Raw genomic sequence first — 19,432 nt, forward strand, 5'->3', positions numbered from 1 at the left:
TTCACAGACTTTCCTACTAGGCTGAGGAATATATCCCACCCTTTTCACATTGGCCTGTTATAGCGCCACCAACAGGTGTATTTTTGCAAAACACATTTTTGGAACAAAATGCCTCAAATCATGAACGCAGCATGCAATTTACATGAAAATCTTTCACAGACTTTCCTACTAGGCTGAGGAATATATCCCACCCTTTTCACATTGGCCTATTATAGCGCCACCAGGAGGCCACAACCTGACCTGCCCTGGTGGAGACCTGTGTCCCGAGGGGCACTTTATCTAGTTGACAAATGTATGCGTTGTAAATCAATACGACCCTATAGGTAGTAGTGGCCACTCCAGCAGAACTTCAACAAACCTGGAGTATAAATTGTAAGATGAAGTATAATATTTCCAACATACTGTGAGAGGGTTTACATTTTGTCTGATGGCTGTGAGCTCAGTAGAGAATTCTGCTGCTACAAAATGCGTGGAGGGGCATAACATTTTTATAATGGCCACTTTATGTGATTTAAAGGACCACTTCACCACTTTTCAACCTATCTTCATATAATAGGTCCTCAATAATAATCATGAAAAAATGGCACGATTCTTTTCTACTCAGTCTGTGTCTCATAGGAGGGCTGTGGGCAGTTTAGAAACCGTCTTCCAGTGACATCATCATTAGGCAGATGAGTTTTTTACAAAAATATTTTGATTTTCATTATCGTGAGAACGATGGCTTCCATTTTCGCATTGCAACTTTTCAGGACTAGAAAGCCTGCAATTTCTATTAGCTTGTATTCCCCATCGATGATGTCACTGGAAGACGCTTTCTGAACTGCCCACAGCCCTCCTATGAGACACAGACGAGTAGAAAAGAATTGCACCATTTTTTCATGATTATTAGTGAGGACATATTATATAAGTGGTTCTTTAAGACCTCATGTTTGCTTCTCATTTCAATTCAAAGTAAACTGAGCAGCATACTATTAAAAAACAAACAAACAAACAAAAAAACTTTAGTACTTCAAGGTTCGGTGATTTTGCTGTAGAGTAAAAGGTTGTTGCTCTGCTGTAATTAAAAGACAATCTGTCCTTTTTGCTGTTCCAGTGATTGTGGAACGTGACTGTATCTCACTCTGTTAAATGCATTACTGTTTAAGAGTATGATAAAACGTACTGTATGTGAATGGTCTCTGCCTGCAGCATTCAAACACTATTTTTGTAGTAGTAGAGAGGGATCCTCTCTTTATAAGAACACGAGGAGGTATTTTGTACTTTGTTGTTTATTCACCTGACTGAAATGTGCTGTACATTTTGTACATGCAATCCTGCATATTTCTCAATGTGGAGCAGTGTAATCCTTTGAAAACATAGATATTCTGTATATCAAGCTTAAAGTCAAAATGCTACAACAGTGCGGTTTTGAAACCATATCTTAGAAATAGGAAAAAATGCATTTATACTGTAATCCTGACTATAACCAATTCTGTTAGCAGGAATATAGTAACGTAGTGCTTATTCTGTGAATATTTGTATTTTTACTATGTATGTACAGTAAACATTTGATGCTCATGTAGCAGGCATGCAACACCTTCACAGACAGAATAATACTATATACTTATACTGTATAGCCTACACTTATACATGCACATACTCTTACAAATGATATAAACAAATAACCATTTTGCTGTTAGCAATACCCAGTGGTATGAAAATTATCTTTCAATCCCCCCAATGTTTCCACAGCTCAAGAAATCTTTCCAATTTTATATAAAAAGGGACAAATAGATCATAAATAAAGTATGTTTCCCTATTACCTCTTGCTAATAAATCTATTCTATCTCAGGGGCATATTGTCTCAAGTGTTTTTGTAGATCGTCACACGATCAATCTTCATGTACTAAATATAGGATATTCATTAATCTGTCTGTCTCTGTCTCTTTCTCTCTCCTATTGTTATAAATTTATCAAAACACGCAACGCAACGCAATACAGATCGGAAGTGGCAAGTACAGTTGAGTATGTGTGTGTGTGTCTGAGTTTGTGTGCATGCATGCGTGCGTGTGTGCGTGTGTGTGCGTGTGCGTGTGAGAAATATTTACTAATAATGTATATGAGCAATGTAATTGTGATGTCATAAGACAAATCTTGAATCATAGTGCAATATTATTATGCAATATTATTGGTATAACTAGTTATACCAATAATATTGCATAATAATAATTTATTTTTTAATCGTTTTTGGCCCCAGGCCGCAAACGCAAACACGAGGTAGGATTTATCAGGGGTTCACAAACTTTTTGGCCCAGGTACCCTTTACAATTTACAATTTACAATTTAGACATTTAGCAGATGCTCTTAATCCAGAGCGACTTACATTAAGCAAGAACAAAAAGCATGGGTTACATCACAATACATCACATAAAAGCATTTATCATGAAACATGCGTAAGCTAAGAAAGTAACAGTGGAATATCTACATAATGAAACTATACATATATACTACTATGCTATACATATGTACTATGGTGTGCTATGACTATATACAATGCAATTATAGTGCTGTCTACATAACATGCTATAAGTCTGTATCAAATACTGTCTAAGTCTACGGAAGTGCTATCTAAGGGGGTAGGGTAAGTGCAATGGGCCATGATGGAGTCTGAAAAGGTGGGTTTTCAGACTACGGCGGAAGATTGGGAGTGATGCTGCAGTTCTGACTGCAATGGGAAGTGCATTCCACAGTTTTGGAGCCAGAAGGGAGAAGAGTCTGGGACGTGTGGAGCGTTGTCCCGGCGTTTTTAGTGAGGGTACTTCCAGCTTCCCTGCGTTGGCTGATCTGAGTGCGCGGGAGGGTTTGTAGGGTTCAATCATATTTGCAAGATATGGGGGAGCCATAGCCTACCTTTGGTTGCTTTGAATGCCAGCATCAGAGTTTTATATTCTGTGCGGGCAGCGACCGGGAGCCAGTGGAGGGAGCGGAGCAGGGGGAGACATGTGAGAATTTTGGCTGGTTGAAGACCAAGCGAGCTGCGGCATTTTGGATCAGCTGGAGAGGCTTAAGTGCGCATGCTGGTAGGCCAGTAAGGAGGGAGTTACAATAGTCGAGTTTTGACAAGACTGTTGTCTGGATTAGGAGCTGGGCTGATTCCTGGGTGAGGAACGGTCTAATTCGTCGTATGTTATAGAGTGTGAACCTACAGGATCGAGTGACAGCTGTGATGTGAGTTTTGAACGAGAGCTGAGCTGACTGTCCAGGACAACACCAAGATTCCTGGCTGTTGGGACAGACGTTACCAGGGCATTGTCTACGGAAATAGTTAGCTCCCGCATCGGCAGGACTTAGCTGGGAAGAAGAGAAGCTCAGTCTTGTCTGGGTTCAGCTTGAGGTGGTTGGAGGACATCCACTGTGAGATGTCAGCCAGGCATGCAGTGATGCGCTCTTCCACCTGAGTGGCAGAGGGGGGGAAGGATAGAAGGAGGGGAGAACATTTTCCAAGTAGGCTATGTACCCCCTTGATTGATTGATTGATTGATTGAAAATGTTTAATCACAGTATGTAGAATGAGTACATTTCAAAAGCACATACATTGAAAAACAATTATAAAAACATATTAATTGAAAAATGAAAAATATGCATTAAATCAATCAATCAATACAAACACTGCTAAAAAGCACCCTTTCAATTTATCAAAACATTTAAAGACATACAAATTATATAAACTGTCTATGGAAAAATAATCATCAAATACACGGTTAGGAAAAAATGGAAAACGTGTAGGCTACAATGTAGAAAAATAGAGGGGGGGACTTTAACATCAGACTTTAGCAAGCTGGTCCCAGGGACCCCCAGAGGTCCACGGACCCCATTTTGAGAACCATGTGGGATGACGTGTGGCTAAATAAAATTGCATGAAGTGAATAGAAAGGACGTGAAGTCACACCTGACGCACCATTGAAAAGTAAACAACAGGGACACAACATAGTGGTTTTAAGACTACAATTCCCAGCATTCATCAGTTTTCATGCATGCTGTTTCTCCGCCAATAAGGAGCACTTTTGCTAAATGACATTACGCGCAAAACACGAAACCTTACTGTCTGTACATTACATTACATTATGGCGTAGGCGGATTTCTGTAACATTTCACATAGCATTACCCGCCAAGACTGACGTTTTAGTTACAATCAGCTTCCAGGCAAAACAATCATCTGGATTCTGCAGCTGCTGCTGTTTATGCCGAGGTTTTTGTTGATCGTGATTGTCAGCCTGCTATCTATCTAGCTAAGCATTACCAACAACAACGATGCCCGCCCCCGTCCTTCCACAAAATAATTTGCAGGAGCAACTGGCCAAACATAATAATGCTGCTCAGACCAAGCTGTCATTTGCTAAATCCACACCGGGGTAAGTGTTGCACTAAACGATATATAATGTTATTGTTGTCTGACTGCAGACCTACTGTATGCTGCAGACTCTACGGCTACGCTAAGTGCTGCAATTAATGCTAATGCCTAATATGCTGCTCCACAGGGGAGCGTACCTATATGTTCCCCAGGTTCTATGTTCCCCACTTAGAATAAACCTAAACCAGAAACCTAACCTAGTAATTCTAGTATAAGACTAAAAGTATTTTAGCAACTTGTCTTATGTGTTTTAGTAGCAAAATCTCAGTCTTTGAACAATCCATTGAACTTTAGGCCTGCCTAGGCTACTATAGTACTTAAACTATAGTCTTAGCCAACTAAAAATGAACACTGGCATAAAATAAACTAAAACATAATTGCTCAGACTCTTAAACAAAGATGGCAAAAACAAACATTCTTTGTTCTGTACTTAATTGTATAGTATAGTTTGTTTACTGTAAACAAACTGTACGTAGGGTTCCGAGCGGGGCTAATGCTAACCCTAAACCTAGCCCTCCAAGCAGAACCCAAATGCTACTGAAGTTTCTGACATTTTGACGACCTCATCAAAATTTCAGAAAAGCTTTATGTAGGGTCCCGAGAGGGGCTAACCCTAAACCTAGCTCTGGTCCATAGCTCTAAATCTAATGCGTTGCGTTGCATAATGAAACGCATTTTATAGAGCTATGGATCAGAGCTATCCTAAGGTAAATGGGGAACATAGAACATGGGGATGACCCACATTAACCACTTCAGCCTTATTTAAACGTTGGCTATTTGAAAATAGCCAATCTACAAGCTCACATATGGGTGCTTGTAGATCTGCTGTTTTCAAAAGATGTTTTTATACATTAGAGATTAGACTGCATTGCTGATAACTTGTGGATTCTGCATGAGTACTTTTCTACTTTACATTTTGAATTCCGGATTTTTACTTGTAACTGAGTATTTCTACATTCATTCATTGCAGTATTGATACATTATTACATTTACTTAAATACACATAAGTAAGTAACATATGCAATGTTACTCCACCGTACAGTGTTCACATCTCAACCTTCCAACCTAGCCTAAGATTTAGACTCTCGTAGATGTATTTTTCGATTAGTCTTACTAGAATTACTAGGTTAGGTTTCTGGTTTGGGTTTATTTTAAGTGGGGAACAAAGAACCTTTTTTGCATGGTGGGGAACATAGAACCTGGGGAACATAGGTACGCTCCCGTAATAGTAAATCCAAATCTACAAAGTAACTAAAGTTTTCAAATAATTTAAATGGAGTATTAAAATGTACAATATTTGCCTTTGAGATGTATTGGAGTAGAAGTTAAAGTATTGGAAATACTCAGTAAAGTAAAAGTACCTCAAAATTGTACATAAGTACAGTACTTTAGTAAATGTACTTACTGGTAATTACTTAACACTCTTCAGAGTTATCCGCAAGCAACTCAAAGACGCTATAAATGCACTGCTATCAAACAGAAAAATCCTATTGTATTAACAACATTAAACTAACTCACCAATATTGCAGCTGCACAGAAAACTTGTATTATCCTCTTTGTATCTGTCAAGTTTTTGTTTCATAAATATCTGCCGTATCTTTAAGTGTTTGGGACTTCGAGTATGGATTTATGGAAGCGCTCGTTTTCAATAATGCAACGTCTTGCTGCATCCTGCATTATGTACAATTTCTAAACGGGTGACATGCAGGACCGTTGAGTGATTTCCAACACACACACACACACACACACACACTTTCACAAAGGTATAGTCGAGCTATGTGAATGTGATTTCATGAATATCTTTCTTTCTACAGGATGTTTTCCTTTAAAAAGAAGTCCACATCATCATCAGTCACATCTAAGACTGAATTTTCTGCAAAGGTAAATCACTCAAATGTTCTGGCTAACAGGAATGTCAATACTCCTCAGAACAATTCAGTAACAAAATCTCCCTTTACATTTCCAAACAAGCCCCAAAGTCATGGCAAAATCAGCAGCTTCATCACTGTTAATCCAAAAAGCAAGTCGGATTCTACCAGTCCATCACTTAACTGTCTTCCAGCCAGAAAGGCCTCTCTATCACTGTCTGCCAATAAAGTACTGTCTACCTCCACTACATCTGAAATCCAGCATACAAATGTCAATGCCAGCAATCCCACAGATCAAGATGCCTCCTTTGGATTCCCACTGGATGAATGGGATGATATCGATGACTTTGAAACACCAACCAAAACACAGGTCACCGGGAGAAGTGCTTTGCAGAGTCCAGATGTTTCTGGGAAGAAAGAATCACCGTCATTTTCTAAAGAAAGTGTTAACAAAGATGCTTCTCCTGACAGTCTGGCTTCAGGGTTGATCAACAACACTGCAAACAAGCGTGGTTTTAGTAAACCTATTATCAAGACGTGTGGACCAGACCACAATGTGGATGATGCACAAAGAAATGACCCAATTTGCGATGCAGATTTGTGGGGGCCAGAAGACTCTCCTCTTAAAAGAACACAAAGACGACGGCCTCCTCAACACAAGTCTTTTGTCAGTGATGATGAAGAGGAGAGTATACCTATGGCCAAGCCTGCTGACAAAAAGATGAATATGCCTATGTCCAAGCCTGCTGACAAAGAAAAGAGTGTACCTATGATCAAGCCTGCTGACAAATGGACAGGTATCTATCTATTGTAGCTAATTTCACATTTGTCTGTGTTTAACATCATATAACATAATGGTTGACAGCAAATACACCTTACAGGATATTATATTACTCCCTTGTTAGGTAACCCAGATGAATGCATTGAAACAAGTATGGACCACAATTACAAGTCGGAGGCTGATTCTGATTTAGATTGCATTCCTCCTTCTCCAATCCCTGATGAGACCATTTCTTCAATAGAGAGGTTTGTTTTTATTAATTGAACTGGCACAAAGGATAACTTTTTAGAACCATAGAAATGATTACAATTCAACAATTGTAATTAAGCTTTAAAAAAAAAAAAAAGCTTTTAAATGTGCATGTTAGCCTAGATATAATATAAGCCTAAAAATACATTTGAGTGATTCAACATTTTCACATATATACAGTTATATTGTAATGGTCCATTCCATATTCCAATCATCTTTGTCAAGATGAGTACAAAGTTGATAGTAACATAATATAATTAGACCTTAATGTCAACATGGCAATACTCTCATTCTCTGATTCCGTTTCAAACAGATTGAAATCAGTTGTTTCTGAAAGCCAAGACAGGCCAGTAAACACTATGGCATCTGTCACACAAGCTAATGGGAAAGGAGGTGAGTCCGGGTTTATTGTTTATTTCAGAGCCTGTGAATATTCTTCCTAGGGTCAAGCAAATCATTATTGTATGGCGACCATCGGGACAAACTTATTTTGTCGCCGAGAGGCTAAAGCGGGGGAAATGTTTACCTGTCAGACTCGCTGCTTTTAATGAAATCACTTCTCCTAGACCTAGATCCATATGTTTCAGCGTTTTGTTCATTAATGAAAGTTTGAAAACAATTCATTTAGCGGCATCAGAATAAAGTGCATAGTGCGACATGCAAATGACTTGTAGGTAGCATAGCGTTGTATTTGCGTTCATAAAGCGATGCGGTCAACAAACCATAGCAACCATAGCAACGTTGAGCTGTCTATAGGCTACCTGTCACCAACAATTATTTTTTACAGTGCAATAAAAGCGGGTATTTTTCAGATAAACAGGCATTCTTAATGCCCACACATACTCCAGTTTTAGGTGAACAGAGAGATGTGTTGGAGCGGTGAGTCACTTATCACAGCAGCTTCAGTGATGTCATGTTGTTTGTTGTATTTTTCATACACAAAACTGCAGTATGCATGGACCTTTTTAATTAACCACTATTTCCTGACCTGTTTTTTCCTATTTCTTTTCTTAAAGATGAATTGTATACCGCCTCATTGGCCTAGCAATTACAACTTTTACATGAATCAATTACAATATACTGTAGATCGGAACTACTTTTTCCAAAATAGAATGTGCATTCATATACCAAATGTTTGGTAAAATGTAGTTTCTTTGTAACTAATTACAATGTGTAGATTTAGACTAGTAATTCATCATTGGATTAAGGTGTATTATTTCCCTACCTTTGAGAGGAGATGCTACTTTGTCCTATAGACCTCCAGGATTTCAGATAAACCTGGCTAAGTTAAGCTCATCATTCAACATGGAGTTTCAAAGTGCACACAGAAACATACACATACCAACATAAATGTAGGTACATTTTGTCTCATTAACTGAGTTGCTCTTTAACTGTCTTAAAACAGATGAACTCTTCTCTCTTATGGAGTCCATTTGTGCCCTCGTTGACCGCATCCCTGATAACGAACTGATAGGCCTGTCATGTGGAACTGAGCTTTTACTGAAGAGGGCTCAAAGGTGTGTACATTTGGAAATGTAATATTTTTACTGTGCTTTACTAACTACTTAACCTCTTAAATCCTATATACTTTGTTGACCGGGGTTGCCCAAGGGACTGTACTTAGTTGGTTTCCCCGCTTTGTCTCTCGACTACAACAAATATCTGACTCTGTGATCTTGCAGATCTGCTATACCGGTAATTGACAATTTATGTTCACCTAGTAGGACACATCCAGACAATAGGGTTCAATCATGTAGTTAATATTGTTTTACCAATGGCTGTAATTTGTTTGGTACCTAGGAAAAGGATTATTGCAATTGGCAGTAACACATCATCCAGGACGCAGCAGCCAGATAGCACAGTGATACTGGAGCCAAAAGCAAAGCCTTCCTTTTCGCTTTACACTCCCAGAGAGACATCTTCCCCCATGTGTGTCTCAGTGGACAGGAAAGAGCCCTCCAAGAAAACCATGCCATTCAAGCAATCTTCGGTCATCTCCGTGGACTACAACAGCAGTGTGTTTGAGGATTCTGACTGTATTATTAACGGTGTCCAAACCCCTGGCATGGCTAAGAAACCAAGCAGTCTTGCCAAGTCTGTTTACTCTGTAGACAAGGAGTGGCCATCTGTGCAGAGAATGGTTAATTGCCCGTCACCTTCCAGCATTCCAAGCCCATCCCGTGAGTTTTTTGAGGACGACTCTTTCTTTTCGCCTAAAAGGCCAGCGGCTGTTGTGCCAAGAAGTAAAACCACTGCAGTCACTAAATCAACACAAAACAGAGAACCAGACGATTTTGACATAGATGACTTTGACTTGGATGATTTTGATGAATCAGACATTCCAGACTACTTTGATGAACCCCCACGCTCCACTGTGTCCAAGCCTGTGGCTAAAACGGTCAGAGAAGGAGGTGCCAACAAATCCATATGGGATAAAAAAACAGCTACACCTGCATCCTCAGCCAAGCCGGCAAAGATCAACTCCCCTGGTAAGTCTCCTTTCATTGACACATATTGTTGGCTTTTATTTGTTACTTATTTCTTAGCCATAGTCTAATTTCTGTGTCACACATTACAGAACCCACTTTCCATAACCCGGCCCACGATCGCTTCAGAGGGTTCAACTTTCCCCACTCACCAGAGATGATGAAGATCTTTCACAAGCGCTTCGGTCTCCATCAATTTAGATTCAATCAGATAGAATCCATCAATGCTGCTATGTTAGGAGAGGATACATTCATTCTGATGCCCACAGGTTGGTAATTCTCAGTGTACGTTTAACAAACACAGTTGTGTACTGTTAGCCATTGTAGCCGGATGATGACTTAAACTCATCCGTGTACCAGTAGCGTACCAGTACACCAGATGTAGCGATAAAAACGATCTTGAACCCATTAGTATGTATTGTAACTTTGGCTATCTTTCCTGTTCTACCCTGCATTTTTGAACCCGGGTGCTGAAATTATAACCACTGAGTTAATCGAGGCTGGTTAAAATTTGTGTCAAACAGAAATGTGATCGTGTCAAAGGTCGTATCCAACCTAGGCAACCTAAATGGCTCAATAGAATGCACAGAGACCAAATGCAGAATAGCAGGGAGACTAAATAGAACCACCCCAATTATGTTTTATCAACATCTCTGCCATACACGGGGAGAGCAATACAATCAATCACCCCTATTGTTATTGTTATATCATATTTTATTAATATACTCTACTTACAAAAAAAAGTATTCACTAAGAAAAATGACATGATAATAGAGCAAGGGTGATGAAACCCTATGCTGTCTGTAATTTGTTTTCTGGTTCAGTTCAACACCTAGTGATGACACCTTTATTCATTAAACGTAGTGGTGGATGGCACTATTTAGACCTTTCTATGTCGGTGGTGCTCAACCTTTTTCATGTCGAGGACCTCCAGAATTATCTGTATTTGGCCGTGGACCCCCATCTGAAAATATGTTGTTGTTGGAGATAAAAACTTGCTCTTACATTCAAAGATTTGTGCCACATTTTCACTAATTTTCAAAATGAGCAGATCTACAAGCTCGTAGCGGGGCACTCGCTATGAGCTTGTAGATCTGCTATTTTTCAATAGCTAAAGTACAACATAATCCTATAAAACACCAAAAGGGATTCCCGTCCAGAATGGGTTAAGGGGCAATGATGTCAGTCTTCCACAGTACCATGGGGTCCCCCCCCCCCCTGTATTTCAATTAATTTCTATTTCAGTTCCCAATTCCCCATGTTCAGGTAAGCCAAGAGACCTGGATATAGATGTACTGGAAGCTATTCACGGTTCACTTACTTATAATGCAGTATGTTATGAACAGGTGTGAGATGTCTGAAGTTCTCCATCATTCTGCTCTTCATCAGGTGGGGGGAAAAGCCTGTGCTACCAGCTACCTGCCTGTGTGTCACCAGGAGTCACTGTGGTGATCTCTCCACTCAAATCACTCATTGTAGATCAGGTCCAGAAACTCACCACTCTGGATGTAAGCATTGTCCTTACAGCCTCCCAGGCTCATATCTGTAAGACGGTTGCAACACGTGTGACATACTAGTGCATGTATTTTAGTTTTTCTCATGCCCTGCATCTTTTAGATCCCAGCCACAAGTCTGTCTGGTGACAAGAGTGACACTGAGGCATCGAATATTTACATGCAGATGTCCAAGAAAGACCCCATCATTAAACTGCTCTATGTCACTCCTGAGAAGGTGAGAGATGTTGTTACTGTTGAGTTCCCAAACCTGTAAATGCAAAAAACAAACATTTTAATTTAATTTGCCTTGCAGTCAATTTTAATGTTTAGTTTTAAAACTATTTTAGAAATGGTACTTGTGGTTCAAGCCAGACCCGGTTCTGAAGTTTTCTTTTTTTCTTTCCCCAAGGTGAGCGCAAGTAACAGGCTACTCTCTGCGCTGCAAAACCTGTATGATCGAGGCCTTTTGTCCCGATTCGTTATCGATGAGGCCCATTGTGTCAGCCAGGTGTGTTCCCACGCATGAAGGTGTTTTCTGCTCACCGTTGAGCTCTCAGCAATTGTGAAAATATATCTTTCGCCTTTTTGTTTTCGTTCAGTGGGGCCATGACTTTCGCCCGGACTATAAGAAGCTGCATGAGCTGCGTAAGAAGTTCCCTTCAGTTCCCATCATGGCCCTAACGGCCACGGCCACGCCGCGGGTCCAGAAAGACATCCTCCACCAGCTACAGATGCCTCGACCACAGCTGTATGTAAACTGCCCTCCCCACACCAGTCATGATCCACAACAGCAAAGACCAAACAATAATTGATATAGCTCTCATCATTTTTGTTTCCAGATTTACCATGAGTTTCAACCGAACTAACCTCAGGTATTCTGTCCTGCCTAAGAGGCCCAAGAAGGTAGATGAGGACTGCAAGGTCTGGATCAAGAAGCACTATCCACGTACGGGACTCACTGTAGCATGATTATGTCCATTTGTTGCCGTCTGTAGCATACGACAAATATTCTATATTCGTCGCAAAACAAAGGGTATATATTTTTTCTAGACTTAAAATAATTGATATAAATAATTTTGGAAATCTCAAAGGAGAAGTAGAGAAAAAAGGATCCCTTACAGGCGTACACAGTCTTCACTTAGAATTAGATTGATTGAGCAACGTTTCGGTCGTTCAGACCTTCATCAGGCATGATACGATACAACTTTATTGTCAGCTTTCACTGAAATTAGTTTTCCGTCCAAAATGTCACCGTTCAAGATACAGACAAGACATACATAATAGATACATTACAGGACACAAATCACAGAAGCAGACAGGAACAAGAACAATCGAACATATCCTCTTGGTTTACCGATTTTGGTTTAAAAGCAGAACAGACCGGTGTACAAAAGAGTTCTTTAGCCTGTTTTTCTTATATTTAGGGACTAAACCGCCTCATGGAGGGCAACCGTTGATATTCATCATTTAAAACATGTAAGGGGTCAGAGGAGATACTCTTCGCCAGTCTAAGCATGCTCTTGGTCTGGGCTTCTTTAAAAAAAAAAATTTAGCACAGATCTTAATTTGGCTAAACAGTTTGTTCTTATATACTGTACTATAGATAGGCTGTTAAACCAGGCCGTGCTACAGTACATCAGTTTGAACAACAGACGTATAGAAAAGAGACAAGATCTGACTACTAGCACCAAACGATCTAAGTCGGCGTAAGGAGTACATACGCTGCTGTATCCTCTTATAGATATATTCAATATGAGAGTCAGAGGACCACAATAAGGTGGCGTCTATCATCACCCCCAGATATATGCAAGATGGAACTTGTTCAATAGCTGAACCGTGGATTGTCACTGGTGGTGTCTTATCACCGGGAGCAGGACCAAAGATAATTTCCTCAATTTCTTAGTGTTGATGATCAAATAACTTTTGTCACACCATTCCACAAGCCGGTCAACACTACACTGATGCCTGATGAAGGTCTGAACGAGGTCTGAATCTCCTGGTGAAACTGTCGCTGAAAAGAATCAGCTGGATGTGGTTCTCTAGACAAACAGTAGGGGTCAGCAGAGACAAGGAATAAAACATGGAGGAATTGACAGTTCATCAAAATAAATTTAAATTGTATAATCTTCCGCCTGCACATTCTAGGTGACTCCGGCATAGTGTACTGTCTGTCCCGTAATGATTGTGATACGATGGCACAGAGTCTACAGGGGGCAGGGATATTGGCTCTGGCCTATCATGCTGGTCTGACTGACAGAGACAGAGAATACGTGCAGACCAAGTGGATCAATCAGAATGGCTGTCAGGTGAAATTACCTCTCTTTGAACTTACAGCATCATTAAAGCTTTGAATTGTTTTCAAGTTTATTATACAAAATGACGTAACACACACTGTCAAATCTCAACTCAGTGTGGTGATCCTTGTCTTACAGGTCATATGTGCCACCATAGCTTTCGGCATGGGCATTGACAAGCCTGATGTCCGCTATGTGATCCATGCCACTCTTCCCAAGTCGATTGAGGGCTACTACCAGGAGTCTGGGAGAGCAGGCAGAGATGGAGAGATCTCTCATTGCATTCTGTTCTATTGCTACCCCGATGTTATCCGCATTAAGAAACTCATCACCTGTACGTGGCTGCTAGTATTTTGGCATGCAACATTTGTTTGGATAAAAGTGTCCATAGTTATATGTTCCACATCTCCGCCTTCCAGTAATGTGTCGGCAAACCTATGATGATTAACAGATAAAATTATATACTTTTGTCTGCACTGACAGACAAATATATCCTCTGCAATATCCTCTGTTTATCCACAGTGGACAAAGGTGACAGAAACAGTGACAGAAATGCCAAATCAACTCATTTCAGTAACCTGAACCACATAGTGCAATTCTGCGAGAACTTGATGGAGTGCCGGAGGATACAGCTGCTCGCTTACTTTGGTGAGCTCGGATTCAACCCGGATTACTGCAAGGACCATCCACACGTCGTCTGTGACAACTGTGCCAGACCTAATGTAAGAGTCCTCTCTAAATGGTAGCAAAAGTCTTCCAAGAGCATTTACATTTTAAGGACATATGTGAAGTTAGAATGATCCCTGTCTGTTTACAGAAATACAAGATGAGAAATGTGACTGAATACGTACAGAAGATTGTGAAGTTCGTCCAGGAGTACTGTGAGAAAGTTGGAGGAGCACGATTTGCCAGGACCGCTCAGCAGACCCGGCTGACTCTAAACATGCTTGTGGAAATCTTCCTTGGTGATACACTTATTGTACTAATAAGAATGCATGCTAATTGTAATTGCTCACGGCAGTCCTAGTGACAACATTTAACACATTCAGACGCGTGGGAACGTCATAACTAATCCAACTGACGGATCCAAAGAACGTGTACACGTCCTAGCGCATTTTCATTGATATCAAACGAGAGAAAAATATTCAGAATGTTATTCTTTTTTTTTTAGTTGGCATCCAAGGCCACCATACTCCTTGCTCTTCACACTTGCGCGGTCCCGTTCACTTCCCTGTTTACCGCTGTAGAAAGAATCCCTCGTATCTCTTAATCTAGGGCATGGGTTTTCAACAGGTGGTCCGTGGACCACTGGTGGTCCGTGAAGGTGTTGAATGTGGTCCCTGACGATGCATTTAGTAATGTAGGAAAGTGAAGATTCGTATTTGAATTTATTGTATTGACCACTAGTTGAGAAACAATGCAGTAAATGATCTGGTGACAAATGATGACGCGTCGATGTTGTCAGTTACTGGGAAGTCGGATGTCAAGAACTTCCACAGAAAAGTGAGTTAGAATCTCAAGGGAAACCTTACCGGATTGCCTGGTTGAGTCACCATTATAAGGAAATGTGCCCATAATCAATCGCAAGTGTCTGCTTACTCATAGAATATGTTACAATGAACAGCAACATGAGTTTAATATGGAAGGTTAATTTATTTCCCCCACACCACGACCATATCACAACAACAATGGTCGATTGTTGATTCTCAGTCAGGGTGGTGGTCCCCATGTTGATTCTCAGTCAGGGTGGTGGTCCCCAGGTTGATTCTCAGTCAGGGTGGTGGTCCCCAGGTTGATTCTCAGTCAGGGTGGTGGTCCCCAGGTTGATTCTCAGTCAGGGTGGTGGTCCCCAGGTTGATTCTCAGTCAGGGTGGTGGTCCCCAGGTTGATTCTCAGTCATGGTGGTGGTCCCCAGGTTGATTCTCAGTCAGGGTGGTGGTCCCCAGGTTGATTCTCAGTCAGGGTGGTGGTCCCCAGGTTGATTCTCAGTCATGGTGGTGGTCCCTGGTTCATAATCAGTTGAAAACCCCTGATCTAGGGAGCTCTCCGTGGTTTTGATCAGATGGATATACTAAGTTCTTCATTTCTGACTTCTGACCTGCCTCTCGTTCAAAATATGAACGCGAGGGTTTATCCAGCGATTCTTTTATCGTAACGATGGCAAGGTAAGCGAGCAAAAATATGTCTAAATTTTTTTCCCGAAACGGAAGGGGGGGGGGGGGGGGGGGGGTGGGGCTTTACAGAGTAAAAGCGGCCATATCTTCTCGGCACCCCCAAGCTTCTATTTTGAAAGAAATTCCGGCGCTGATTTTAACGTGCTAATTTCAATTTGGTCTTCTCTCTGACAGGGTCTAAATCAGCAAAGGTTCAGACTGGGATGTTTGGCATCGGATCAGTGTTCTCCAAGCATAATGCTGACCGTCTCTTCAAGAAGCTGGTTCTGGACAACATTCTCATGGAGGACCTGTACATCACTAACCAAGGCCAGGCCGTGGCTTACATCTCAGCCGGACCCCAGGCCATGAACACTGTCTCAGGACGCATGCAGGTACTCCTCGTTGAGTCATACGCTTTAAGGCTAATTGATACTTATAGTTGACAACATTTGCTAAAATATTGTTGCCCCAGCCATACTCTTTCAACTGTCATTATGTACGGTCAAGTAATATGTCATGGCTGTTGTCCCACACTAGGTGGAGTTCTGTGATACAGAGAGCGCCAGCACAATCAGGAGACACAATGCCGGTGGGGACAATAATGTATCCAAGAGGAAGGAAATGGTTCAGCAGTGTTTGCAGGAGCTGACTGACCTGTGCAAGCAGCTGGGCACGGTGTTTGACGTCCACTACTTCAACATCTTCTCAACTGCCGCCCTGAAAAAGATGGCAGGTAAGCTCTGGAGCGCTTAGGTCGCATAGGATGCTCTCACTCATAGATGGTGTTGTAGTCAGCGGTGAGCTGGCAGTAGGGCTGCCCGGGGCACCGCCCTGGTAGTTCTGAAGCTGCACGCACCCCACGAGATCAACACCTACAACAAAGCAAGCGGTGGCGTCGTCTATACCTGGCTGGCAGGCTCCTTTGTTATGCTTTGCATAACATTACCTGATGTTCTCAGTCACTTCACATCCTCAGTTACATTGTATAAACAGCCATGCAGGTAGCTTAGCCTAGTATTAGTCTGCTGCTATAGCCAACTGCATGCAAATCTAGATCTAGATCTAGATGACGACCCACCGAAGAATGTGTCCAGATTTCGTGCCTAAACAGTGTGCCAGCTCCTGACGACACTTGAAATCATGACTTTTCTTGTGAACAGAGACGATGTCTGCTGACCGTGAAGTCCTTCTACAAATTGACGGTGTGACAGAGGACAAACTGGAAAAGTATGGCGCAGAGCTCATCGATGTCTTGCAGAAATATGCTGAGGTGCAGCCACAAGGTGAGGATCCACATGAGGCTCAATGGTTTTTATTATAAATGGGGTCTATGAACAATAGATGACAGATTTTGATTATCATACTGTAGTGGTAAAGGAAATGTTTGTTTCAACCTTTTCTGCAGTGGAAGAGCAGAGCAGCCATACTATGGGGTGGATAGATATGGATGGTGGCGGTGCCGATGATCACGAGGACAATACTGAATCCACCTACTTCGGCAACCAGACTGGACGAGGACAGAAGCGTAAAAAAGCTCCCTACACAAAGAATGCCAAGAAAACGAGAGGATACGCCGGCAAGAGCACTGGCTCTAAGGGGTCAGTCATCTGTTTATGTTCATAAATTAGCTTTCTATGACCATAGGCTCTTCTGTGACAGCATAGGTGACATTTGCTTCCTTTCAGCTAAAACAACCTTCCCCTCCTCTCCCTTGCTTTTCTCCCCTTGTAGATACGGCCGTGGACAAAACAACGGAAATAAGTCCTGGTCATCGTCGGCCAACTCTGGCGGTCGACCTCAGGCTGCAGGCAAGAGACCAGGTCTCATGGGCATCCCTGCCCCGCAAACCAACAAGCGCTCCTTCCTCAAACCAGTTTTCTGACCACCGTCTCAGGCGTTTTTGTATATCAAGTGGTGTTGTACATTTACTTGTTTATATATGAACAGTGTGTTAATCTAATTTGTACTTATTTGTAGCTTATTTTGTATTAATTGTGTTTCATTTTATTTGTAATTCATAAATAAAGGCTCACTGAAACATCCACATGAAAACGTGTGTATTGCATTTTATGTGTACAAATGTGTGTATAAAAAGTAAAACGTCATACTACAGTAGGTCGTTTCTATAGTAAGTAGTACTGTATTTTCAGTTTTTGACGATTAAAACAAATATGAAAATGAAAAACAACATACTGTAGTATGACGTTTTTCATGATACTATAGTATGTTTACTCGTTTTTCATAGTTTTTGACAAAAGATGAAAATCATGAATAACGACAGGCCAATGTCGTTTTCATGGTTTTCGACAACATTCTTAAACTATTTCATGATTTTCAGTGATAAAATAAAAAATATGAAAATCAAGAGTTATAGTTAAAGGTGCTGAACAACTATGATATAGCAATGATGAAAATCTGAATAATAGCTAATACTTTAAAATAGCACATGCAATGACGAGTGTGTTCCACTAGATGACAGTATTGCAGTATGTGATATACCACAGGAAGCCATGTCCAATTTTTATTCAATGTTTATTTCAAGTTTGAATAGTTTTTAATGGCACCAGTTACAAGGAACTATCGGAGGGAAACAATATTTTATACTGACTTATACAGGAGGTTTTCTACAGAACAAACGTGGGTTTGGAATGGGTCAGATTGAACAAGAACTGGATTTGGCACATGGATTTTTATATACTTTAATATATATAATATTACGTAAATAAACTGCAACTTCCAAACCCAAGGTAGAAAAGTGCAGAGCACATAAGAAACCTGCAGACACTGATATGCATATACATGTATTTACATATATATGCATGGTCTGTCTGTTTACGAGGGAACTGGCAAAGGGGCTGAAGCATTTGAATAGTGTTGGTCTTGTGATTAAATCAACCCCTCAAGTTTAACTAGCACCTCGAGTCTGACCTCTACATATGCATACCACTCCTAATGTATTAAAACCTCATCTCGTATCCAGTCTAACATATCAGGTTGTTCCTTTACATTACGTTAAGTATCATAAACCATCCTTGGGTGTGTGTGTGGGGGGGGGATGTTAGTGCTACAGAGATGCAGTCCTTTGAATTCCTGTCGAGATGTAATGTCAATTTTGAAATGTATTAATGTATAAATGAATTATTGTTCTGATTATTACTGAAATGTAACGGCATCTCAGTCACAACAACAGACAGTTGTCAGTGCCATATGTGTTGCCATCTTCTGGACACTGACCTGCTGTTTCTGATTTGTAAACAATTGCTGGCATTCACACCCATCACAAGCCCACACAACATAAGACAAAATTAATGTAAACATGACATCAACACCTGCAATGTAAGTTTAAAGACAGATTTGCACAAGCAACATACCTGTACAGACAAAATTAAGACAAGTGCTATATTATTATTATAGCCAGAGGTTTTTCTGCTGTCCGATATACAATTGAAACCATTTCAGAAACCAGACCTGTAACATTGACACATCTTCACAGGAGGTCAAAGCTGTACAGCAAACAGTGTTTCCCTTGTAGCCTGTGAAATTAAAGGGTGAAGTGGTCCAAAGCAGTGTTTCCCAAATATTTGTGTCAACAGACCAATTGTTATGGGTCACGAGTAAATTCCCCCTTTATATCTTGTTTAATACGACCTATTTTATTTTATTTTTATTATTTTGAAACATTTTCAAATTTGTCATAAGTTAGAAATAATAA

The 19,432-nt window shown here is 40.7% G+C and overlaps 1 protein-coding gene across 2 annotated transcripts; it reads left to right on the forward strand.

The window, feature by feature from the left end:
* The first annotated feature begins 4,139 nt into the window (after positions 1–4,139).
* Positions 4,140–17,678, forward strand: blm (BLM RecQ like helicase). 2 transcript variants are annotated; one of them, XM_083763451.1, is made up of 22 exons: positions 4,140–4,391; positions 6,205–6,271; positions 6,362–7,055; positions 7,164–7,284; positions 7,602–7,681; positions 8,694–8,805; positions 9,089–9,777; positions 9,867–10,043; positions 11,164–11,282; positions 11,392–11,505; positions 11,680–11,778; positions 11,870–12,018; positions 12,110–12,216; positions 13,416–13,576; positions 13,703–13,898; positions 14,087–14,286; positions 14,382–14,529; positions 15,913–16,112; positions 16,258–16,453; positions 16,881–17,003; positions 17,126–17,318; positions 17,452–17,678. In XM_083763451.1, exons 1-22 carry the CDS (start codon positions 4,291–4,293, stop codon positions 17,600–17,602), a joined length of 4,197 nt encoding a protein of 1,398 aa, XP_083619577.1. In that variant the 5' UTR covers positions 4,140–4,290; the 3' UTR covers positions 17,603–17,678. The 2 variants fall into 2 exon arrangements, with proteins under 2 accessions (XP_083619577.1, XP_083619576.1); XM_083763450.1 differs by having other exon boundaries at positions 6,205–7,055.
* The last annotated feature ends 1,754 nt before the right edge of the window (positions 17,679–19,432 follow it).

The sequence above is a fragment of the Protomyctophum parallelum genome, assembly GCF_964188405.1.
Source record: "Protomyctophum parallelum genome assembly, chromosome: 4".
NCBI classification, from domain to species: domain Eukaryota; kingdom Metazoa; phylum Chordata; class Actinopteri; order Myctophiformes; family Myctophidae; genus Protomyctophum; species Protomyctophum parallelum.

Bases quoted from the DNA above. Each gene is read 5' to 3' on its own strand.
- blm (XM_083763450.1), top strand. From the start codon at position 4,291: ATGCCCGCCCCCGTCCTTCCACAAAATAATTTGCAGGAGCAACTGGCC. The intron at 8,806-9,088 runs GTGTGTACATTT...TTTGGTACCTAG, and splicing joins TTACTGAAGAGGGCTCAAAG to GAAAAGGATTATTGCAATTG. The intron at 11,506-11,679 runs GTGAGAGATGTT...TCTTTCCCCAAG, and splicing joins TCTATGTCACTCCTGAGAAG to GTGAGCGCAAGTAACAGGCT.